General features: G+C 41.5%; 1 protein-coding gene across 4 annotated transcripts in view; it reads right to left on the bottom strand.

The window, feature by feature from the left end:
- Positions 1-1,124: 1,124 nt before the first annotated feature.
- Atp13a5 (ATPase 13A5) overlaps positions 1,125-26,046 on the bottom strand; it is a 128,009-nt gene continuing 103,087 nt past the window's right edge. For all 4 annotated transcript variants that reach the window (XM_076548668.1, XM_042259124.2, XM_076548666.1 and 1 more), the window contains 5 exons: positions 17,516-17,690; positions 14,605-14,807; positions 6,503-6,591; positions 3,759-3,839; positions 1,125-2,082 (listed from right to left, as the gene is read on the bottom strand). In XM_076548668.1, the coding sequence (XP_076404783.1) occupies positions 1,822-2,082; positions 3,759-3,839; positions 6,503-6,591; positions 14,605-14,807; positions 17,516-17,690 (809 nt within the window). In that variant the 3' untranslated portion in view covers positions 1,125-1,821. The remainder of the gene's footprint in view (positions 2,083-3,758; positions 3,840-6,502; positions 6,592-14,604; positions 14,808-17,515; positions 17,691-26,046) is intronic.

Raw genomic sequence — 26,046 nt, forward strand, 5'->3', positions numbered from 1 at the left:
TCCCCCAGAGCTGTTCGCTGCTCAGTGTGGGTGCTGGCATCCACACTGCTCCTCAGCAGCGCTCAGCTGCTGAGCCATCTCTCCAGCCCTAAAATCTTTTTTTAAAAGACTTTTAATTTTGTTGTTTTTGCTAGCCACTGCATTAGTTACTTCTCACATTGCCAGTTATTAAATACCTGACAGACGCACATTAAGAGAAGAGGGGTTTCCTTGGCGCACGGTTTTAGAGGGATTGCAGTCGGTCACCTGGGAAGGTATGTCAGCACAAGTGTGGAGCATCCGGTCACACAGTGTCCACAGTCAGGATGTGAGAGAAAGGAACACTGGTGCTCACCTTTTTTATTCCATCAGGGACCAGGTCCATGGACGGCACCACCAACATTTTGGGCAACTTTTCCCATCTCAGTAAAAACATTCTAGAAACATCTTCACAGGCGCACCAGAGATGTCTTCCCTACGTGATTATTAATTGTTACAGCCAGTAAATTAGACAGCTTTAAAAATATTACTCTCCAAACAGCTGTGAACACAGGAAAAGCTTACATATTTGTTTGTGCACATATGCCCATTGGTACTGCTGGTTTGAGTAGCAGTGTTCAGAACGCCATTCACAGTCATAGTTTGCTAAAATGTTGAAAACTAAAGATGTCAGAATGGTAAACCAACAACTATCACATAGTGAATCCATATATTGTGGTACTAGTCACATAGTTGATATTCGTAGCACTCAACTGATAAATTGCCTATCAATTTATGATTACAGAAGATCTGTTGAATTAACAAACTCAGATTTAGTATTTAAAGGAAAACCTAGTAGTTAATTTCAAATAGTCACCAGAAATATTGCCTCTCAAGCTCACAGCACAGGTGATACACATTAAAGGAACTAACTCGTGTGGAGAACACATTCTCCTGTGGTCTTTAATGGATGTCTACGATGATTTGGATAATTAAAATTATGAAATGGGCTGCCTAGCAGATCTTCATTCTTGGGATCAAAACCTTCTTCAGAATTTTGTTTTTAAGATGATCATAGATGAGTTCAGGGAAACTTCTAAAGTTAGAATTTGGTATTTTTGTGTGTCAATGGTAATAATAACAAAAGTAACATACTTTATAAGTGAAAAAACACATTTAAACAGTTTATTTGATTACTTTAGTCTACTCTGAACTGTCAAGTTCACTGGCCCCATACAATAAGCTTTGGGAATGTACAGAGTTGGTGTAGTTTGCTTACATTTAAACAATGCCCATACCATGATTCCCAGTGATTTGCACCTATCTCTATTGTTCCCACTTCCACACAACTCTGGCTTTCTGTGCAGTCAGGGTGGAATTATTCATTCCTTTCTCTCTCTCTCTATTGAAGCCATACCAAAGATACAACAACAGGGAGAATTCAGTGATTCGGGGCCAAGATGTATACAACAATGTGCTTCACAAGTTAACATAAGATTAAGGAAACTTAATATCAATTCATGCATCAGTCAAATTTTCAAATACTAAATACTTCCTCAATGTTCCTTCTCACTTGATGTCCATACATCTAGTTTCATTGCATGAGAACAATGCAGTTAAAAAACAGTACATTATGAATACAGTTTATTAAAATGATGATCTGAGACATGCAGTTTTTTTTTTCTCTCACTAGTGAAGGATAGCATGAATGCAAGGGTTCTTTGCTGCAAGGCTCGATATATTGAAGTGCTTTGAATGCTTAGATGGAGGAGAAAAGGAGAGTATACAATTTTTACCTCTCCACAACGGTTAGTTTGGGAGACAAAAGGTGATGTTGGGGAACAGGCATGGCAGCTATTCAGGTTATAGTCTGGTCCAAAAGTGCTGTTCTGCAGCTTGCCCTCCCAGCCTGAGTTTCCCTCTGGGGGCCTGTTCAGAGCTTTCATAGGCTTTGTTGATGTAGAATCCATTTTTGCCATCGTCTGCATAATCCGTCCTGTTCGTGGGAGGCCAGGTAGAGTCTTCTGCCAGCTTTCTCTGCAAGATCCTGTACTGACTTTTTGAGTAGAATCCATATTCTTTCTTTATAAACAGCCAGAGCTCTCTATTTTGAAGGATGGCATCCTGAAAAATCGGAGGAGGGGTGACAGTGAAACCATTGTGCTTATGCGAGTGAGCCCCTCACAGGCAGACAGCACTGGAAGCCTGGCACCCTGGGCTTCCTCTCTGCTGAGCTCAATGCAGCTGCCTCTGATGCTGTCCTGTCCCGTCTCCCCACCCCCCTACCCCCCACCTCCCCCACCCCGGAGCTGAGATGTTTCCAGGCACAGACACCTGCTGACCACCAAAGGCCTTTCCTTTCTGCAGACTTCCTGGTGAAATCCTGGCTGGATATTCACTTACAGTTCTTTCCCTAGGGGGCTCAAACTAACAATAACACACCACATATCAAGAAAATAAAACAGAAGAAAGGAGATATGGGAAGAGAGGAAGGGAGGGAAGGGGAAGAAAAACCAAGAAACGGAGTCCTGCCACTTGCCACATACAAAGTGCCAAATTTTGTTGACTCAATAATTAGTCTGCAGCAATCAAATATTTTTAAAATTTATTTTTATTTATGCATATGTGAGTGCTGGGGTGGGGATATGTGTGTGTGCCTACAAGAGTCTGCAAAGGCCAGAAGGTGTCAGATGACCTGGAACTGGAGTTACCCAGGTGGGAAGCTGTCTGATATGGGTGTTGGGAAACAAAGTCAGGTCCTCTACAAGAGTAGCAAGCACTCATAATCACCAAGTCTCTCTAGTCCCTCAGAATTATTTTGTTTCCCATCCTTTTGAGTTCCCTTTTATTCTTTCTTTATGCAGTTTTTACAAACAACAGAATTAATCCAATTTTGCATCGTACTTTTCCTTTGTTTACACTAGATTTTCTGTCATATACAACTTCTCTGTAATTATATCTTTTAAGATATTTTATTGTAGTTAAAGCTGTAGTTGTCTTATTATCTTTAAAGACTCCAGCATTTCTTCATAAGTATTTAAACACATCATTCGAATTATATTTTGCTGCCGTACATAACACTATCACGAATCTCTTCATACAACTTAGGATTTAATTTTTTTTCTGTCTCATTTAAAAAATTGGATGTAAAGGTGGAATTCCTGGATGAAAGAGTATTTGAAATTTACACACACACACACACACACACACACACTCCTACTTAATTTGGCTGGTCTTTTCCCTCCAAAGACTTGCTTATTTTTCGAGTCTAACTCCTTTTGAAAAACACCATCCAAACCGTCTACTGCGTGGGTGAGCCATTCAGCTCTGACTAGAAGAGACCACTCATGAGAAGGCCTCCAAGAGTCACAGTTGCTGACATGGAAAGTGGGCTTCCTTGTTTTCCTGACTAGAGGAGCCCCTCTGAAGATGCTGCTTCACTCTGTCTGAAACGTCTCCTCCTGTTTCAGAGCGGCTGGGTCACCTAGGTCTCGCTTCTTGATGATTGAGAAGAGTAGGGAGTAAATACAGCGCCCCTTGCGGCAAGCGCTGGAACTGAACTGTTGTTTTGCTTTCTATGGAGAAAGACTCGAGGAATATTTCTCAGCAGTCTTCCAAGAATTTTAAGCCATACTCCAAAGAATTCCTCCCAAGAAGATCCTGCCTCAGTCTTCAGAAGACCCTTACTTATCCTTTTGGGGAGAGTGAAGAAGTTGCTGTAAACAGTGAATGTATGTTGAGAGTGGGACTCTGAATTTACATATCTACCTTTAAAAAAATCATAGGAGCCAATACTTTACCTCCACGAAGAAGATCACACAGAACTGGACAAAGGCTGCCACCAGAATTGAAACTCTCCATGATGTGATGGTTGGGATGAACTGTTGAAAAAGAATGGCCACCATTATATATTGTATGTTTTACATTTTGAAAAAGTACACCATGCTTTTTACTATTTAGAATTTCTGTATTTGTAATAACCCCGAAGTTAGAGGGTGGGCATTGTTTTCTCTGCTTTGCAGATAGGAAAGCTGAAGGCTGGCACACCTCATCCAAGGACTTACTCAAAGCCAGAATCTGAACTAAAATGGGTCCCTCCACAGCCAGATGATGTCTGTCAGGTTCGTCAATAAGACGCCTTGGTCAGTGAAGCAAAGGACACTTTGGAGCTCATGTGGCCCTCTTTATTTATGCTTTAAAACATGGTGGAGAGGACATAAAATTAAATCATTCTTCTGCAATTCTTACGGTTTTCTGTGCTCCTAAAGCAAAAATTTACATGGAATTCATTGTTGTTTTTTTTTTTTTTTCCTCCAGCAAAATTGACTTGTAGGTTAAAAAAAAAAACATAAGACTAAGGTTGCTTTGACTGAGTATGATGTTTTGGACAAATGTTACTGGTACCAAACAAATACTACAACCCATAACAAATACTACAGGGTCACAGACTCACCAGGAAACATGTCCGTTTATTAGAAGTGAGAGCCACACACACAGCGGGTCAGGAGCTGTGCAGCCCAGTTTCTGATGCACGGAGAGTTAGATGGAATGTGCAGGAATCTGAGGTCGAAAAATCACAGAACCCTCTACCCCCTGGTGTCTGACCCGGTGGTCCTCAACCTGTGGGTCGCGACCCCCATGCGGTCGCTTACATAGCAATGCATAACAGTAGACAGATTACATTTCTGAAGCAGCAACTAAAGTAATTTTGTGTTTGGGGGTGTGTGGCTTATCATAACACGAGGAACTGTATGAAAAGGTCACAGCATGGTTGAGAACCACTGGCCTAGCCACTCACTTCAAAGTCTCATCCGCATCCCGGGATGGGCCCTTTCAAGGCACTACTTGGCCCTTTGTTTCCCCAAGCAGGGACAGCCTCTACCTGGGCTTTGAGGCACAGCACATTAGGTGGAAGGAAGGCTGTGGAGAAGCTGAGTCCTATACCCTGGCCCACTCAGATCTCATTGCTGCCTCCACCGTTACGGGGAAGGCTTTTCTCCATCCCCGGCCCGGGGAATGGTCTTGGTTCGGAATTCTTCACAAGCAGACTTTCTTCACTTCCCAATTACTCGGAGCAACCTCTTACTTAGCTTCTGTTCCTGAACCAAGCACATTCCGGAGCTCTGTAATTCACGGGCTATGGAAGGACTGCCCGGGTTTTCATTTCCTGTCTCTCTGTTGCCTTGCTGTCCTGCCCGTGTTTAATTAATCTGTTTGAGACGTCCTTCCAAGGAACCTTCAGCGTCTCCCTGTTATTTTGGCAGGAAGTACAAAGATGGTTGGCTGCCTTGGAGGGTGCCTGCCTCGCTCAGTTTCCTCTGTTCTCCACGCTCCCCAGCACAGCACCTGCCTCTATTTTAGAGACCTTTCTTCCTGTTCTGTAATGCAAGCCTTGCCTTGATTTTCATCACTACCATCCACATTCACTCCGTTGCCAGAACCAAAGTTGTTCTTTGAAAACCAAAAGATCCTCAGCCCTTCCTCTCTCCTGGTGCTGAGGCAGTTCTGCACATCCAAAACAGCCTGACCTGGCAAGATCCAGCCTGTGTATCAGGACCCTCACCAACCCATGTTTCTTCCATGAGGCCTTCATGGCTGTCACAGCAACCGTGAGAATTCCTTCCTACCTTCTTCTAGCTCTACTTTTACATTCCCTTCAAGCATGGGTGGCAACAGACAGCCAAGTTACATCTCAGTGAAGAATGGCTAGTCTTCAAAACAAATCTACAGGCTGACAGCTTTTAGAGGTCTCCCACAAGACTGGATCTAAGAACAGCTTTAATAACTTCCTGATGAATTTAATTTCAAACTAGGGTATTCTAGATCAAATGGTGGCCACTTAGATGATACTCTCTACAGCCAATTTCTGGTATAATAAGACTGACTGCCCCAACCCTTTTCTTTACAGTTACATTTTAAATTATGTTTTTACTATGTTTTACTATGTTTTTTAAACATATAAGCTTGGAGAATTATTATGTTAGTGCATTAATTTCACTGTGTTGATAAAATACCATAAGATAAAGTTTTAAAGCAAGATAGTTAAAATATTTCTTTTACATTTAGTGTGCAAGCATACATGTGCTCTCTCTCTCTCTCTCTCTTTCTCTCTCTCTCTCTCTCTCTCTCTCTCTGTGTGTGTGTGTGTGTGTGTGTGTGTGTGTGTGTGTGTAGGGGGGGGCATACATGGCACAAAACGCATGTAGATGTCACAGGTCAACTTATGGGAGTTGGTTCTCTCCTTCTTCCATGCGAGTTCCAGTGAATGAACTCTGGTCATCAGGCTTGGAAGAAGACACATTTACTCTGTGTCATCTTTCTGGTTCCAAACAATGTTTTAGGCACGAACACTATAAACATGCTAAAATGATGACACTATTAATATCAAAATGTATGTGAAATACAAAAATATTTTCTCTTCTAAAAAACAAAAGTTCATATTGTTTAGTGAGTCAGAGAGAATAATGATTGACTTAGAAACTGCAAGGCAAGTACAGCTTTGGCACATATTAGTCATAGCAGATGTATAATGTACAACACTTACCTCCATTACACGGTATAGATCTTGAAAATCAGAAAACAGAATGAAAATTGTGAGGCCCACAGCAGCTGTCAGCAGAAGTGAGAATAAATCTGAGGAAACACCAAACACGATTTTCAGGTGCGAAGAGGATGCCTCTCATAACTTGGCACATGCCAACAATCGGTTCATGTTGGGCAAATGGTAGCTGTATTTTCAGATGTTTTGATACATCATCATATGTTTTAAAATATGTTCTAATGTTTATAAGATAAAGGTGTTATATTAAAATCTCTCCTCATAAAGATGGAATCAAGCATGTTATAGAAACTTCCCCGAAGGAATCATCTTGACTGAGTGTCCCTTGGGTGGAAACATGCTGCCGTGACTAGCCTGACTGAATGGTTACCAGAGAAACCCTGCTCATGCTCACACCATCTAGTGAGACACACACGTAGGATGCACCAGTCCCGATAGCATCTTCCTCTTTAGTTCCACGAGGATGAGGGACAGGAATCTGCCACTGGCACTCGGGGCTTTCCAGTGTCAGGCCCGCCAGGCTTTCTGAAACCCTCTGCCCACTCACATTCTGTTCCTGTCAAGAGATCCTTAAGTGCCCAGTGTAGGCAATATTCCTTCTACCATGGTACATTTCACTTCCTCCATGTAACGAGCCCAATTCACGTACCATTTTTCTTCCAACTCCCTAACCCTCCCTTACGAAGTTTATTTCATATCACACATCACATTCTGATTTGTATGATCACAATGGATCTCTCAACCAGGTTGTGGCTGCTCAGAAGTGGCTGTATCTGGAGCTTTGGGACTCTGACTTGGGAAAGGTAAGTTAGAAAAATATGCAAAGCTGCTGGACTTCTCACTTCCTGCTTGACTTTTAGAACATAAGCATCTCCAGTGTATTATATTAAAATCCTGCTCTTAGCACAAACGCCTACCCACTCCTGTGTCTGCCCAAAGAACTCTGCAAATAGTGCCTTGGGAATGTTTTGGATAGGGAGATAGCCTCGGGCTCTGAGCACTAGAATCCACTGAGTATTACCACGATTGAGCTGATTCTTAAATCCTGTCTAGGTTTTCTATATCTGGACCAACTAGAAACCCGAGATGAGTCCACAGAAACTGTTTCTGAAGACACCAGGGTTGGTTTTACCTTTAAGCACCTGTACCCACCCTTAGCATTTCCCCCAAACATTCTCAGAAGAATGATCACACTTGCTTAGAAGGAGAGTGAGGCCCAGAAAGAGAGAGAGGGAGAGAGAGAGAGAGAGAGAGACAGAGACAGAGACAGAGACAGAGACAGAGAGACACAGAGAGAGAGACAGAGACAGAGAGAGACAGAAAGAGAGAGAGAGATGCTCCCAAATAGTGCCCATGATGGTGACACAAAGATCACAGGAGACAGCAACGTGTTTTTTGCATTTGTTCCACTGTTGAGTTTCCAGGACCCAGAAACTAGAAAAGGAAGGTGACATCAGCTGCTAGTCCTGCTGAAGACCCGATTCTTATTAGTGACTGGCTGAGTCTTGTACGTTCAATGTGTCCTCGGGCTAGTGATCTGCAAAGCAGGCCCTCTCTCTTACTTCAACTTTGGTTAAAAAAAATGCAATGAAGAAACAAGAGTCTGCCCTCCGTGGTTAGCTGCTGCTGATAAAGAACGGGGCCCTATGGAGGGAAGTAATCTAAGAAACAAATACTGCACACCCACTGTAACCTGTTTTCAAATAAAGGAAGGGTTGGTAATACTCACACTTGTTTACGGAAAAAAAAAAGTAAGTGTGTACTTTTTCTGTATTTTGTCATCATAAAGCTGAACTCTCAAACACCGATTAGAAAAGCATGGTTTTTGTTATTCCAAGATGAAATCACTTATATTATGCATCTTAGTACCTCTGAAGGCTTCTGAATTCTAACTCGGAAGTTTATAGTCTGTAATATTATGCATTGGGGCAGGCGAGGCAGTTCGGGATTCAAGAGAATATACTGCTCTTACAAAGGACCCAAGCTCTGTTCCCAGCATCAACACAGCATGGCTCACTGCCACCCACCAGTCCAAAGCCCTCTTCTGGACTCCATGGACACCTTCAGTCACGCGTGCACAGACCCTGCCACACACATATACACATACTTTTTTAAAAAAAAAATTTAAAGATTATGTGTATTAGAATATTTGGTTATAAAACCTCTCTCATTTATTAGTTACATCAGTGATGTGGCTCAGGAGATGAATGTATTTGCCGCTGCCCTGGTTGGGTTTACGTTAACTTGACACAAGCTAGAGTCATCTGAAAGGAAGGAAATGCAGTTGAGAAAATGCCATCATAAGATCTGGCTGTGAGGCATTTTCTTAATTAGTGATTGACGGGAGAGGGCCCAGCCCATGGTGGGTGGTGCCATCCCTGGGCTGGTGGTCCTGGGTTCATGCTAAGCAAGCCATGAGCAGCAAGCCAGTAAGCAGTACCCGTCCATGGCCTCTGCATCAGCCCCTGCCTCTAGCTTCCTGCTGGGTCTGTGCTCCTGTCCTGACTTCCCTCAATGTTATGCTACAATGTGGAAGTGTAAGCTAAATAAACCCTTTCCTCCTCAGCTTGCTTTTGGTCATGGTATTTCAGTGGTTCTCAACCTTCCTAACGCTGCGACCCTTTAATATGGTTCCTCATGTTGTGGTGACTTTCAACCATAAAATTATTTTCATTGCTACTTTATAACTGCAATTATGCTATTATTATGAATCATAATATTAATATCTGTGTTTTCCAATGGTTTTAGGTGACCCCTGTGAAAGGATCATTCATCAACAAAGGAGGTCATGACCCACGGGTTGAGAACCACTGCACGACAGCAGTAGAAACCCTAACTAGGACAGCCACCAAAGCTAAGGGCTTGAGTTCAATCCCTGGAGTCCCCTGACTCCTTCCCACTGGTTGCTGTCCTTTGCCTCCACATGCACACAATAGCACACACCACATGACAGCCCCCAACTGGCGAGGATGACGTGTCTACCATGAGATAGCAGTTTTCCTTTAAGCTTCAAGTCCCCATGTTGTAACTAATCTAACTCTAATTCACTCCGTGTGTGTGAAAGTCCCTTGTATTGTATTCACTACTAAAGCACCAGGCAGTGAGACTATCCCACTTAATACATTTACCTTGGAAATAAGGACTATAAGAAATAACCTCAAAATATAAAGCAGAATCTTCATTTGTTGCAACAAGAGTCAAGGGTACGTTCAAACACTGCTTTCAAAACTGAAGGAAATGATGAGAAACTCCGACGTTGACAGGAAATGAAAGATCAGAGGGAGGCACAGTCATGATCTCAAATCCTTTGAGAAGACAGCTTTGCCAAACTTGTTCAGGAACAAAGAGAATCTGGATAATATAATTGAATGAAAGTGCTTCAACAATAGCTGCATATTTAGAACTTAAGGCCAGGAGCTTCACATATACAATACCAAAACTCCAAACAGGCGTCGGAGGCTAGGCCATCTAGTCACAACTACCAAAACAGACATTTGTGACCTAGTTTAACTGAAATGCACCCCCACCCCACCCCAGGTACACAAATAAGAAAACTCATTAAAGTCTATTATATAAAAAAGGAAACAAAATGTATGTTTATGAACTATTAAAAGAAGAAAGAAAAAGGAAAACGAAATCTGACACCACCACCATCACCCGTGCCCCCACAACAAGTAAAATTTATTGTTCTGAAAAGTGTTAAGCCAAAGAAGAAACTGAGTCAAAGTTACTGGTAGGGTAAAAAAATAAAGAAGGAATCCAAGCTACAATGACTAGTCTTGAATGCTTTCCTACTCTTAAAAAGATGAAGAGACGTACATGGACCGTGACGTTAACTCAAAACAAATTCAAGGAAAGAAGGGAAAACAAACCTTAATAAGTGAGAAAAATCAAAACCAATACAGAATTAAAAGTCTGAGAGCTATTTTGTTACGAACCATTTTTAAAAAAAGTGCATTTAAGGCAAGAAGAAAAAGAAAGAGCAACACTCCTGTGTTTGGATCTGAAACATCCACCAAAGGCTCAGGAATCGAGGGCGTGGTCTCCAGCGCAGCACAGAGGTGGTATCTTCAAGGGGTGGGTAGATAAGGAGGGGGCTAAGCTAATCAGGAATTATCCCACTGGCAGGCTCACAGCTGAACGAGCTGTTGTGAGGTTGTAGAAAATTGAGACAGCAGAACAAAGTTAGCAGGACTGTACACCTGAAAGGTACATGCTGTCCCTGGCTCCCCCACCCGACCCGGGCCGCTTCCTTTCTCGCCTCCCCCAACCGCCATGCCCCAGCTTGCCCACGCCCTCCTGCTTTCTCCTGCTTCCTGGCCTACAGAAGATGAGCAGCTTCGCTCTACCATGTGTTCCCTGTCAGTATCTCTCCCACACTGAAGCCCCAGACGCACAGACAAGAGTAGCCACAGGTAAAGTTTAAAAAAAAAAAAATCCATTAAATTTTTTTTTAGGTATTTTGTCACACTTAGTGAAAGCTGGTTAATACATACATACATCTCATCAAGACCATAGTAAGGGTCACAGAAAGCAATTAAAACTTTAAGAAAAAATCCTACCCTGAACTGTATGATCAAGTTTGATAATATCAATGAAATGGTATTATGTGAGCAAAAAAAAAATATATTATTTAAAACATTATAACCCAAATCAATCCTTAAAACACCTTCTCAAAGGAAGGATTTAGAGCCAAGTAATTTACTGCTAGATTTTTGTAAGATGTCAAGGAAGAAATCATTCTTATGTATTAAAATCTTTATAAAGGAAAGAAAAAGTCAAGCTTTTGTCTAAAAGCCAAACATAACAAAAATGTGCAAAAAAAAAAACCTTCTGAAAAATACAGCATGAAATGTAGTTCTTAAAAAAGCTACAAAATTCAAACTAGTAAAAGTTTAATCTACTATAAGTAAGTAGGATGTTTTCAAGAATATGATTTAATAACAAAATGATTAATATAATACATCTGTACACTGAATAAGAAGATACAAAAACGAGTATTCATCTTGGTAGATGGTGGTAAGCCATTGTTGAAGTACGTCTCCTAACAGGATTTTAAAATCTCTCTTGATTAGAAGTATTTTATTTACATAATGGAAGCTTTCCAAGATGATTTCACCAACAGCCAAGAATATATTTATAAACAATGTAAGCGACAATAACCACAAGTGTTGCTATTAAGGTGTATTTTCATCCGTTAGCCTTGATATTATCTGACTTTGTGCTGAATTCTGGGTTTCATTCATTAGAAAACATAGGTAGATATTTAATTGTTTAAAAAGAAGAAGGAATAATTTTGTTTGCACTTACTAATCTGTGTTTTTCTAAAACACTTAAGACTCAAGGTAACAACAAAGGGCAGGAAGGAGTCTGGGTGAAAAGTGAAAGTAATACCATACCCTTCCCATGTCACAGTGACATGCAGTTATCAATGCAACAGAAAGAAGCCATTCGTAACACAAACAGGCAGGCAAACAGGATTAGATTCTTTTTTTTTTTTTTTTTTTCCGTTTTTCGAGACAGGTAGTTTTGGTGCCTGTCATGGATCTTACTCTGTAGACCAGGCTGGCCCCGAACTCACAGAGATCCTCCTGGCTCTGCCTCCCAAGTGCTGGGATTAAAGGCATGTGCCTCTGCCACATGGCCAGGATTAGATTCTTAAAGCACAGAACCTATAGTGGAATAAACTACAGACATTAATGGATAAATAGGAAATGGGAATAAAGGTGAGGCGTGGTATGTTTTGCTTGTGAAATATCCCCCATAGGCTCACTCATCTGAACTTGGTCCCAGCTGGTGGGCACTGCTTTGGAAGGTTGTGGGACCTCAGGGAGGTGGAGCACCGTTGGATGAAGGCGGTCAGTAGGAGTAGGCCTGAGATATCTCTATAGTGTGGGCCCACTTCCTGTCAACTTCACTTCCTCCCTGTGAACGCAGCATGGCCATCCATCGCGTGTTTCTGCTGTTGTGCCCTCCTGGCCCTGAGGAACTGTGTCCCTTCAAACCGTACAACAAACAAGGGCTTCCTCCATCAGGCTGTTTCTTGCCGCATCCTTGGTCAACGATAATAAGAAAGTAGCAAATGAAAGTGGACTGCTCCTATGTGGGAAGATTAAATTATATAAATCCATAAATTCTTCCCAAAGTGTCAAGATCCCAAGTGAGAAATTTTGAAGCTGGACACTTTATTTTACAATTCATTTGGAAGAAAAAAAAACATGAAAGTAAGATAGTGTTAAAAAAATAAAAGAAGAGAAATGAGAATATACTGCTGCTTATTAAATAATAAGCTTATTATTAAGGCTGCTTATTAAATAAACCATGAAACTATGCTTAGTAAAGTGCCATTGTGCATAGTATCAGTGAGATAGAAAAGACAGTGTGAAAGCAGAGTAACTGCAAAAATATGTACTATATGGCGGTAACACAAAGGTACAGTATCTAATACAAGTTACCTAGAATTAAACAATAACTTACATGAACATAGATATGATAAAGCTGGTATTATTCTTAGTGGGAGAATAAGTGAATGAAAGAAATATTAGATATTCAATAGAACAAAAATCTGCTAAACATTGATTAATTGGGTAAACTAACTTGACTCACATGGTAATCATATCACATTGTATTAAAATTTAAAAAGCGTTTAAAATATTTTTAAAATAAATGAGTGTAATCTGCTCTGTTTTGTGATTAGAAAAACCTTTCTCTGCATAAAGGCAATGGGAAAAAATAACTACAAAGGAATAAACAGCTCATACAGATAAATAAGGAAAGTAGCAGAAATCTAATATGAAAATAGATTAAAATGTACACAGATAAGCCATAGATGACATGGTTAATAATACAGATCTGTATTTCCCTTCACTGAAGATAAAAAGCCAAATTAACACTAAATGAAATACCACGCTCTAAAAAGTCTTATCAGGTCAGCAAAAGTTTGTTTTTAGTACAGTATTTTCACATCCCTTCACGAGAAAACTGTTATGAAATGACTGTCTAAAAAGCAACAGTGATAACTGCTATAAATATCCTGGAAATCAATATAAATCATATCTCAAAAGCTGAAACATTTTCACCTGCTTTCACCAAATAACTGAGCTGGTTTGCTTAAGGAAATCATAGGGCCAGTTGAGACGATTTATAGGAGTTTTGCTTTGGTTTTATTCTTTGTAACCCAAGCTGCTTCAAATTCACCAGTAGCCCAGAATGCCCCCGAATTCCTACCTTCTTCCCTCTGCCTCCTGAATGCTAAGGTTGTAGTCATGTGCCACTACTCCTGGTTCGTGTGTATTGGGGATTAAACTCGGGGTTTGCGGCATACTAGGCAAGGGTTCTAGTAACTTAGCTACTTTCCCACGCGGCATGAGTATGCTTTGACATGGAATTTTTTACAATGCTCACATGGCAAAGCCAGCTGTGTGGAAGACAAGATGCCCATGCATCTGGATTTCTTAAGGTTCTGCTTGAGGTGGCATAATTACTGTCTACTTCCACTTCCAAAAGTGTGGAAGGACATACTCTAGCTTGTTTGTTTTCCTGCCTAGAGGTCTTGAGTGTAGCTCCAAACACTTTGAGGGTTTTGATTTGGATTTGCCTTTATTCTGCTTAGAGAAATGTATTGGGGAAGTAAGGCTTTTTTAAAAGCATATGCTATAAATGTGGGGACATACTTATGTGTTGCACTAGACTTTTTACATAAAATGCTTTGTTTTAATTCTCACTATAAGACTGAAGGTCATATAATATTCCCATTCCACACATGAGAAAAACAGGGGCATAAGAGACTTAATGCAACCACTCTGGTTTTATGAAGCTACTAAGAGGTTTTGTGAGTTTCTTAAAGACCTTCTACAAAAATCTCTTGATATCTAAGCTTGTGTAACAAATGATTGTAGATGACTCATTTGACCATTTAATAATGACTGTGCATCCTCAAACGAGCAGGTTACTGCCCTCAGGCTCTCCCATCTAAGGCCGTTTTATTCCGTTATCATGCCAGAGAGAGGCAACATCTCATTTGCTGGTAAACTATGACTCGGGGAAGGAAGCAGGAACAGAAAAAGACTCAGAATGGAACCACTTACAGTTTGTGTAGATGGGTTCCCGAAACGGCTTTCCCTTAGAAAAAATGAACGCAGCTGAGATGCAGTTGAAGGTGACGATGGGCCACATGGTAGTGCTCTCAAAACTTAGAACGGAAGCAGGAATCAGAGTCGCGTTTCCGGTCCAGTTTCGCTCCAAACTCATATTGGTTGAGAAGTTACTTTGGTTGGTCAGAAAGCATTCACTATGAAAGAATTGTCAGCATTTATGAAATATTTCTATAACTTTTTAAAAATCAGTTAGTTGACAAAGTAATTTAATGATTACCAGGTGACTTCAGCTTTTTAACCTGCTCCTGCTGGTGGCTGACAGGACAAAGCTTGTTCACTTCTTACAATGACAAAGCAGAAATAAAATTCAAAAGAAATCAAGATCATCCTGTCTATCCTTCAGATAGAGCAGATAATCTGTCAACTATCCAAATAAATTGTTCTGTGGAGTTCCTGTCAAATCAAATAGTCAATGTGTGTATGTGTTTATGTTTGTGGATATGTATGTATAGGTATGTGTTGTGTATATTTGTGTGTGTGTGTGTGTGTGTGTGTGTGTGTGTGTGTGTGTGTGTGTGTGTGAGTGCAAACTCTCTTTCATTTATTGATGTAAGCCTCCTGACTTGCATCCTTAGGTGTGGTCCTAGTCCACACTCTCCTCAGTAGTTAAGGGATCACAGTAAAGACCCAGCATAGCCCTTCTGATTGTGAGGTATCTCCAGCTCTAGCAAACTGACAAGGTAAGCTCAGACTTCTCAGCCTGACTTAGAAGACTTGCATGTTCTGCCCCCAACCTAGCTTTCTGGTCTTATCTTTTGCAAGCTCCCTACCAAGACCCCTTATTGTCCTAACACAGTATCTGCTCTTCCTGAAATACTACACATTTTTTTTGAGTTGGATGTGCAGTTCCCATTAATTGCAGTATTACTTATTCTTCAACCCTCATTATATCTAACTCACTTTGTATGGGAATCAGTTCTAGTTCCTCTCCTCTGTTCTTCCTTCTTGCTGCATTTAGCTCAGTATTTTGAAATTATTTGGTTGAGATTTTTTAATTTTCATCCATGTATTATGAGTTGCTTTTGTGTTTTTTATTAGTTAATTTACAACATTTTTTGGCATCTAGCATAGTGAGATCATACAATATTTATTCAGCAAAATATGTCTTTCAGATCCAGGCTCTGTCAGCTCTGATTGACTTATTTGCAATGTTCTCCTTTATTACAATAATGAAACCCAAAAAATGGTTTTAATTTGCTTTCTTGTTTAGCTTGAAACTTTTAAATTACTTTTCAACTGCTTATAACTTATTTTCCAAATGTGAACTCAAATGCAACAAATGAAAGGAGACTTCTCCTCCTCCTCCTCCTCCTCCTCCTCCTCCTCCTCCTCCTCCTCCTCCTCCTCCTCCTTCTCCCCCCTTTCTATTCTCCTCCTTCTCCTCCGAAATAGTGGCTGGTTAGTTTGATGTCAACTTGACACAAGCTACAGTCATTTGGAAAGAGGGAACTTCAATTGGGAACATTCTTCTATCAAGTTGACCTGTAGACAAGCCTGTAGTATCTTGATTGGTGATGGTTGTGGGAGGGCCCAGCTCATTGTGGTAGTGCCATCCCTGGGAAGATGGTCCTGGGTGGTATAAAAAAGCAGGCTGAGCCAGCCATGAGGAGCCAGCCAGTAAGCAGAATCCCTCCATAGTTTCTGCTTCAGTTCCTGCCTCCAAGCTTTGCCAGATTCTGCCAGTTCCTGCCCTGACTTCTCTCAGCAATAGAGTGTGATCTTAAAGGTATAAGCAGAAAATAAGCCCTCTCCTTCCCAAGTTTCTTTTGGTCATAGTAGTATATCACAACAACAGAAACCCTAACAAAATGAGAAAATGTCTTGCTATATAGCCGAAGTTGGTGTTGACCTCATGATCTTCCTGCCTCAGACTTCTAAGTGCTGGGAATATAGGTAAGCATCACCATGCCCAGCCAGATTTAATTCTTAATATCTTGGGGTCTTAAGATCAATAAATGGGCTTTGTATATAGTAGATGTTCAGTTTGCTAAATACTGTTTGCAAAGAGCCAGCATTCTCGAGATGGGTGGGTTGATAGGCTGGATGCCCTGGATTTCAGAGCTTAACACAAAAAAAGTATATAATTCTGTCCAATTATGTTACAGATAAGGAAGGTGAGAGCTGGTGAGGTTGAAGTATAGAACCAGGGCCATCTTGATTTCCTGGCCATGCCTCTATGGTTCTACCCTGCTTCCTCCTATTTCCAACCACGGTCGTATTTCTCTGTGTGTATTTGCTCCAAATTGGGGGACCTTCTGGTTCTGAAACTACACAGGACTAAGTCACACTTGAACTGCTGACTTTGGAGTCTGAATGAAGACCTTAAACACCACTTGCTGGTTCCCCATTCGTGTTTCTGAGCTCTGGGGTTCCGATGCCATTAGGTTCATGGTACATGCTTGAGTTCAAAAGGAGAATAATATTTCTTCAGGAAAAAGAAAGCTTGAGTTTACATATTGCCTGTGGCTGTTCCTGTACTATAATAGCATCAACTAGTTGCAACAAGACCACCCTCCCCAGAAAGCCTGAGATGTTCTTCCCTGACTCTGTGCAGGGAGTGTTTACCAACCCTCGTTCTACATGAAATCCACACCCCAAGGAATGGATACATTCAGTCACCTAGCTGTTAGAGCATCTCATCAGCAACCATGGTGACAGACCTTTCCCTGCCCACTCCACATGCTCATCCAGCATGCTACCCATTAAACGCATTCTGTTCTATCATTTATGATTTGCAGTATGCAAGTATTATTTTAGAGTCTGTGTTGACACCGGGTTAGATAATGTCACTGTGCACTGCTTGTATCAATCTCAGGACAGAAACCGAAGGGAATGAACTCACCTGTACCGATAGACCTCACAGTACCAGGGCTGCTGCTTCACGGAGAGAAATGCAGACACCAGTACAATGCAGGTGAAACAGGAATTCAGGAAGACTGAGAGTAGCAGCTGAGGAGAGAGCAGTTGTCCTGCTGGTCTGTATGGAGCCAACTTCGGGTAGGCATGATTTATGCTCACTGAAAGACAGGTATACGTTTTTTCCTTTGCAATTTCGTTGTTGAGGATAAAAGATGAGATGCGTAACATCTTGAGTCTCTGGGTAAGATTCAGCTTGAGAAAACACCAGTCGAAGGTTTCCACCTACACCAGGCATTATGTCATCGCCTATCCATGCATTTCTATTAATCTTGATCTCCTCTGTGCTTTGGTTTTACTTTCAGACCTAAAGCGTAATGGGCTGAAAGGTCCTGTAATTGATGTATTTATCATACCGCACAGTGCCCATATTTTTTCTATGGACCCAGCAGGGATGATACATAAAACAAAATGAGCAGTACCAACATCTCTCATGAAGGAGGCAGGTGGATAGTTGGAATGAGGGATTAAGTAGTCACCCATCTTCACTCATCTCTGTATGGTAATTAAAAGAAAGCATTCACTCTGCTGTTGAACCAATAGTATCCAAGCACTTCAATGTGCCAGGCACTGTGATAGATCTTAAGTTGTGCTTGGTTCTTTTCTGGATACACAGGTCAGGGGGAATTGCTATTGCACATTCCATTTGGTCTGGTAGAGGAGGTGGGCTCATAAAAAATTTGTTTTCAGATAATGATTTCAAAGTATATTGCATTTTCAACTCTGGGGTTTGTCATTTAAAGTGATTAGAAATGCAAAAAAAAACAAGTTTTTTTTTGTTTTTTTTTTTTTTTTTTTTAAATATGACTACATCCTTTGTAGATGCTTCATGCTCTAACAAACCAATGAGCATGGCATGTGCTCTGCCTTTCAGGACAGAGCAGGAAAGAGGCATGGAGAGCTAACAATTGAGAACATCTCATTTAAAGGTTTACATAATTCATGTTTTAATCCTCCTTGCCTTCCAATTACTCATCTCATCCCCTTTCTCAGCTTGTTTCTTTCTAATTTTAAGAAATTACAGCACATGTACGTCAGCTTATGGTCATGCATGTAGAGGTGGGGTGGGAGGGAGTTGATGTAAACTTTGGGATAATAAAACTCTCAAGTAGATTCTGTTCACTATATGATCTGGGATAGCAATGCAAACTCTCTGGTACTTCACTTTTTTAAGTAAAGTAGGAGTATGACATAATGTTTAAGTGCTTCTCAAAGGCCCTTCCAACTAATTTATTCTAAAGCTCTATGACTACTTGAGGCATGACTGTTACATTTCAATGTGTTTTCCCAGCAGAATGTCAGAGGTTGTGGCATATGCAGGGTCACTTACTCTGCCTTCCAAGTTTTAAGTCCAGTGGATACACAGAGGCCGGTATTTTTATTACCAAAGAATATGATGGGCACAAAGATACTAATTTAGAGTACAGTTTGATCCTATATCCATTTAGCAAAATACTGGTAGTAAGTTTATCCTGAGGCCTGTGAGTTCCTCAACCATGAGTTCTTAGCCATATTTATAATATCAGGCACACTATATTTCTTCCTATGGATAGGTCCTTAGTTACAAGCAGAAAGTGGATGGTTACCTCTAAAACATTTGTGCCCCTACTGCACTCATGGAGGAATCTTGCAGTACCAGTCATTATTGTAGTTCACAATGTTCACAGCTGACTAAGATCTGCTGATGGCTTTTCTCTCAGCATCCTACATGGCACTTTCCAGCACTAGGAAAGCTATCTAGCAGGGAGGAAGCTTCTTTGTCTGTATCAGTTTGACTTTCCTATGTCCTATGACCAAAATGTGTTATGTCTTCAGCAACAGGGTCTTACCATGAAGTTGTGGTGGGAAACCAGAGCAATGTCAGTAGCTTATATTGTTTTGGGGGGTGTCTCTTGGGTACTCATGATGAACAAGTTGAGAAGTATTCCATTCCCAACACTGTCCTTTTGATTTGGCAACCTATGACTTCTAGGAATACTATCTCTTATGTAAGGTAACTCTAATACTTCTATACAAATATGTAAATATATATTTTATAAATATATATGAAGCTTATAAAATAGTGGGTTTGCATATGACCTTTTAAAACATCGTTGGTGCTAATTATCCCTTCTCCTACCCCTAACCTCTCTCCTAACCTCCCATCCAACCTACACCTTCCCTTTTCGCCAGTTCTCATCAGAGAAATTTGTGCAGTGGATGGAGGTTAGCACAGAAACTCACGACTGATCAAAGTGCAGAGAATAAGTGGCAAGTTCAACCACAAATGGGACATCTATCTTCTGCCACCCACAGGGTTCAGGGACTATCACCGAAGAGGGTGGTTGAAAGATCCTAAGAACCAGATGTCTGGGAGGACCAGAATGAAGCAATGTCATTTGGACATGACAGGACCACTGCATCCATGAATTTATAGCAGCTCTGCTATATAAATAGTATATAATGACATAAAATCAAGCAAGACAATATCATAGCATGGAGAGAGAGAGAGAAGCCAGGAGCCCACATCCCTAGTCATGAAGTTACTGACAGTTTGCTATGGCTTCTGATGAAGAGTCAGTTCTCTTTAAGGGCCCATGGCAGGTTGGCCATGCTCCAGCTGGTGGCCCCACACCCATGAGTATGTGGACAGCACAAACTGGACATGATGGTTTCTTTTTAAAGAGGATATGAGCTTAGGAGGTGGAGGATGGGGCTGGAAGGGGTCGGGTAGGGAGGAAATGTAATAAAAACACATTGTTTGAGACTGTCAAAGAATGAATTCAAAAGGTTGTTTTAAAAAAGAATACGATAGGCTTTTGTCCCTAGTTTCTAAGATACATCCTCTGAGTCCTTGGCAGTTGCTAGGTGAGAGGAACATCTTTCTTTTTCACAATGGGCCCTGACAGTTTATGCTAAGATTACTGATGCTAGGGTCTGGGGAGATAGCTCAGTAGTTAAAGAATGCTTGTTCTTTTTGCAGAGGACCTGGGTTCAGTTCCCAGAGTGGTTCTCAACTGTCTGTAACTCCATTTTCCAGGGGGTCTGCTTCTCTTCAGGACTCTGTGGGTTCTAGGTACATATGTGGTGTATATATACACTCAAACAGACAAACACTCATACACACACACAATAAGTCTGAAAGTAGCTTTTAAAAGATGAGTGTGGTTTTGAAGAGAATTGGTGCTAATGATGTCATGCAGGAGTGCAGCTGGCCACAACCTTATAGACCACCAGGAAAACTGGAGCTTCAGGTTATATATCTGCCTGACCTAGAAGTATGGGGGGGGGGGTAGCAAAACTGACCACAACCCTATAGACCACCAGGAAAACTGGGCCTTCAGCCTATATATCTGCCTGTTGTGGAAGAGGGGAAGAGCTAGAGATTGAGTTCAGCCTCATGGCAAGTGATTCAATCAGTTGTGTTTAGATAATGAAACCTTAATACAAACCCTGGACCTGGAAACTTAGTTGAACTCTGGTTGGCAGTATTCTGTACATTATCACACACATGTGTGTGCCAGAAGGGTAAAGCATCCTGATTCCACAATGGAAGGACAGCAGAAGTAACCTATAGGATCCTTCCAAGAGTTTGTCCCACATGTCTCTCCCCTTGACTAGTTCTAACTTGTATCATTTTTCTATAAATAAAACCATGATAATAAATACTACACTCGTGTGGGTTCTGTGAATCAGTGAATTGTTGAATACAGGATGGAGGGTACTGGAACCTCTAACTGGTAGATAGCTAGTCAAAACACAGTTGGTTTAGGAATACCAAAAGTGGTCCCTGGTGTCTGAAGTAAAGCCATTCTTGTGGCTGTGTCCTCAACCTGTGATATTTGGTCTACCTGTGTAGTTGGTGTCAGAAGTCACTATTGGAGTGCACTAAGAAGTGGACTGTGGTCATACAATGTGGATGGTCATACAAGTGCATATACAATGTGGAAGGTGGTCAGTGCTGAAGAACTGCAGGGAACTTGCATCTAAGTCACAGGAGGCAGAGGCTGTAGAGTTTAGAATGCCTTCTACATGTCATCATCCAAGATGCAGCTATGAAGTTCATGAGGAGGCTGTGGGCACTCGGCACAGGTACCATCACAGCTCTGGGAGATGTCACCCTACCCCACTGATACACTCTCCCACACATGCTCATTACGGTTCTTGCCCCTCTTCAACACAAGAACCACGGGAGATTGGGGAATTGGTTTGACAGAGATGGCATTTATTTGTGGCTTACTGGCATGATTATGATCATGGCGATGTTAGCAATAGTTTCAAACAATCTTGCATGGCTCACCATGTCAGACTCTGCTGAGTATACCATCTGGCCCTTCACTGTGGCCCTAGAATGAGGAAGTTGGAGTTGACCTGAGCTCAACTTGATGGAAATAAACTATTTACAGTATAAAGCATAGTGGCGCAGCTGAGAAATCTAGATCTGCTGGATGACAGTCAACAACTAGACCCATACTCTGGGAGAGTAATTGCTTGGTGACATAAGCCACTGAATTTGGGGTGAGTTGTGATGCAGTGATATTGTGGAACCAGCTGGCTGATATTTTTATACTGGGTATTTTAACTTTTTCTATATCAGAGACTCCTAATATTTCTAACAAGAAATCTATATTGTTGGTTATTAGAAGAAAATGATTACTGGTTTGGGACATCCATTAAACTCTATAGCTGGTGCTGAGTAGTTTTATAAGTACTATCTTTCTTTCCTTAAAAACCAATGAAAAACAGGTAAGTTTTGCAGATGAATAAACACGTTGGACTAGACTCCCTTTCTTAAGGACACGGTGAATAGCACAGCAATGATATGTACAAAGGCGGGTCTGATCCTAAAGCCTGTGGTCTCTGTCTGCAGCTTTTGCAATAGGATGGATTTCCTAAGTTTAAAAGGACACAGTGGGACTCCTGAACCAGCTTGGAGAGCAGTATTGTTTATAACCAGGCAGGAAAATTCCAATTACCCAGATTTTCTTAAAATGAAGATGACGACATTTGTTATTAGATTGCATCCAGAAGAATACCAACTTATGAGATGCTATATTTTACCTAAAATTAATCACCCCTTTTCTCAGTTCTCACAGTGTATCATTTATGTTGATGGCCTCCTGCAGGATGTCGTACATTAAACCATATTGTTCACACATGCAACCCTGCAGACTGTGAACTCTGAGAAAGAAACCCTGCCTTGTTCCACTTTTTATCTCTCACTAAACCTCACACTGGGCCTGCTACAGGGAGTAATTGCCATTTCGAATTATAGTCTTTAATTGTTTAAAATAATTTGATGCATTTATATTAGAAATTATAAATCATGGGAGCCAAATTTCAAGGTGACCATAAATTCACCAAATCTATAAGCAAAGCTCTGAGTGTGCCTCATGAGGTTCTCTGGATGCACATCCTCCGTGAGAGTCTCCAAGGGTCACAGGCAGAAAAGGTTACTGCCATTTGGTGAGGTTTATGTAAAAGATGCATGTGTGTAATAGAGGGATGCCTGCTCACACCTAATTGTCTCCAAGTGGCCTCCTCCTATCTACTGAAATATTTAGTCTTAATGGAGCTGGCTGGACTGTCTTAAAGCCATGTTACATCAATATGTTTTCTATTTAAAAGACTTGCTGAAGGACCAGTGGAAGTTTGGTATCATTAGCTATGGGAAGACAAGCGAACAGACATAAATGATGGTACTTCAGCTGTAGCATCGCCTCTTGGGACATTTGCTGCAGGTGAGTAGAGGCCAACAGTTTAAAAGTGTAAGAGCTGGACTCAAGAAGAGAGAGGGGCTGGCTGCTTGAGAACAAAGAGATCTCATGTTTGACCCTTCAGTGTGCAAGAAATATATTTTTGATCACCTCCTTCCTGTATTTTCGTGATGTAGTCTGAATGGATCTTGTTGAAGATGGCAAACGTGTTGCTAGTACAAACTCCCACCCAGATTAGGGTCAAGTTGGACTTCACAGTGTGCATTTTCTTAACTGACTTTCCTCCTGGTATCATTTTTTTTTTTCATATATCATGTCTTGTATTATTAGCTGCATGTGTCCCAATCTCTGTGATCTTTGGCAAGTTATTTAAGAAACAGTAATTTCCTTGAGTGAAATGGCATTGGCAGGTTCTGCACTTCAGCTAAAATGATGCTTATGGAGGGCCCATCACAGTACAGGGAACAGCAGACTCACAATACGCTGAATGATCTCACTATGAACCCTTCGCTTCCATCTTTTGGGAAGATTCGCCATCTTGGTGAGCACTTGAGAAGAATCAAAATGTGTTCAACAAGGTTGGTTTCTTCAGAAACTCAAAACCACGGACAACAGTTCTAAACTTGCTTCAGAATTAGGTGGAATTATTCTGGGCTTTCCCACACTCGCCTGCATGGTATTAGTTGTGGAGCTGACTGACACAGAGGTGGGGCTACCACACCCCTTTCTGTGGCACAACCCTGCTGACTCTTTCTCTGTTGTTTGCCCTGTGGAACTCAGTGTCTCCTCCAAGCACTGGCTCAGCTGGAGACGGAGATGACTCTATCCAGGGCCATAGCTACCTCTAGAAGAGTTTCTCAGAAGGGTGACAGGTCAGAAGCTGTCCTATTAGGACAGTAGCACTTTATCCAACAATCGACAGTCAGGCAGCACATTCAATCAGAGGGCTGAACTCTGGGAAGCCCGGGATGGTGAGGCTAAAAGTGAGAAGGATCTACTTTTGTTTGTTCATCCCCCATTTGCTTTCAGATGTTGTTTTCCCATCCCCATAAGTTTAGTCATAGCCCAGGTAGATCATTTCCTGGTCAGTGTCAGCTGTTGAAATGATCTCACCTCTCCACGTGAGAGACTCAGTGGCTTGGCACTAGCAGTGGGAGAGAAGGAATTGGCTGCCTCTGTGGTTCCCTGGTGTAATCACCTGCTTTTCGCCTGCTTCAGAGAGTGGGGCAACCAGGGGAAAGCTCTTATTTAATCCCAGATGTTGTTTCCTTCCTGGCAGATGCTCTCAAATCAGCAGCTATGGAAACTTAGGCTGTCCGAACAAGGCTCATTGGTGGGTTCTATACTGCTTCCCTGTGGACTGGTGTGAATGGTAACCACACCTGAGCTGGTGTGAATGGTAATCACACCTGGGCTAGAATGGTAATCGTACTTGGGCTGGTGTGAATGGTAATCACACTTGGGCTGGTGTGAATGGTAATCACACTTGGGCTGGTGTGAATGGTAATCACACTTGAACTAGTTTGAATAGTAATCACACCTAGCCTAGTGTGAATGGTAATCACATCTGTGCTGGTGTGAATGGTAATCACATCTGGACTACTGTGAATGGTAATCTCTCCTCCTGACTCCTCAGGAATGTTTCCTTCAAATATCTCCTGGAGTAGATACCATAAAGACCTCTGTAGCCTGCCCTCATTGGGCAGCTTCTTGCTATGATAGTTCCTGCCTGAATAAGTTCCATGGCTTCTACTTTACCTACAAAACGACTGATATATGGCTTCCCTTCATGTCTCTCCTCTCTCTCATCTTTATTATTATGAAGAAGTGAGCAAAAACACAATGTCCCCTCAAAATCATCCAGGCTTTCCTAGAATACTTCCTATGACTCTCTTTTTTATTAAGTGGGGCACTCCTGAGAGGAAAACAAGACTTCATAGACCTTTCAGTTCTCCTTAAAGCACCCTTCATAACCACTGCTACAGTTTTTCATGGAATCAATATGCAGCTAATGGGTAAAGAGGGGGATGTGTTCACAGTGGAAGGACCAGTAAGGATCTCTTGAAAGGATACTGTGGAGATGTCGCCATCATCTTTCTTCATGCTCAATTGGCACTGTCACTCACTGTTCTCAAGTATTCAGGTCAGCAAACCTCCACCCAACAGGAAAACATCATTCAGCAGCCACTCACACCAGCATCCCTTTCTTACTCTGTGTTAGACACATACAGACACCTGGGGCATACATGGGCTGATGGCTTGGGTTTAGAAGGGGGAGATTATAAAATTTCTTGGGACTGGAGATGTCTCAGTGGATAAGAGTGGGTATTGCTTTTATAGTCCTTGGGTACTGTGTTCACATACACAGCACCTCCACAACACATACACATAATTTATTTTTTGTTTGTTTTTGCTTTTGTGGGTTTCTTTTTGAGACAGAGTTTCTCTGTGTAGCCCTGGCTGTCTTGGAACTTGCTCTGTAGACCAGGCTGGCCTCAAACTCAGAGATCTGCCTACCTCTGCCTCTAGAGTGCTGGGATTAAAGGCATGTGCCACCACCACCTGGCATAATTGAATTTTTTAAAGGAGTCTTTTACTAAAAGAAGGACATTTCCATTGGAAGGAGTAGCACTCATAAGAGACAGTAGATAAATATGGGATGCAAAGTTTTTAGTTTGAGAGCAATGTAGAATAAGGGAGAGGAAGCGGCAGAAGATATAACCTGAAAGCCCAGTTAGGCCAGATCAGAAGTGGGGTCTTG

Source organism: Peromyscus maniculatus, chromosome 12, assembly GCF_049852395.1.
Source record: "Peromyscus maniculatus bairdii isolate BWxNUB_F1_BW_parent chromosome 12, HU_Pman_BW_mat_3.1, whole genome shotgun sequence".
NCBI lineage: Eukaryota > Metazoa > Chordata > Mammalia > Rodentia > Cricetidae > Peromyscus > Peromyscus maniculatus.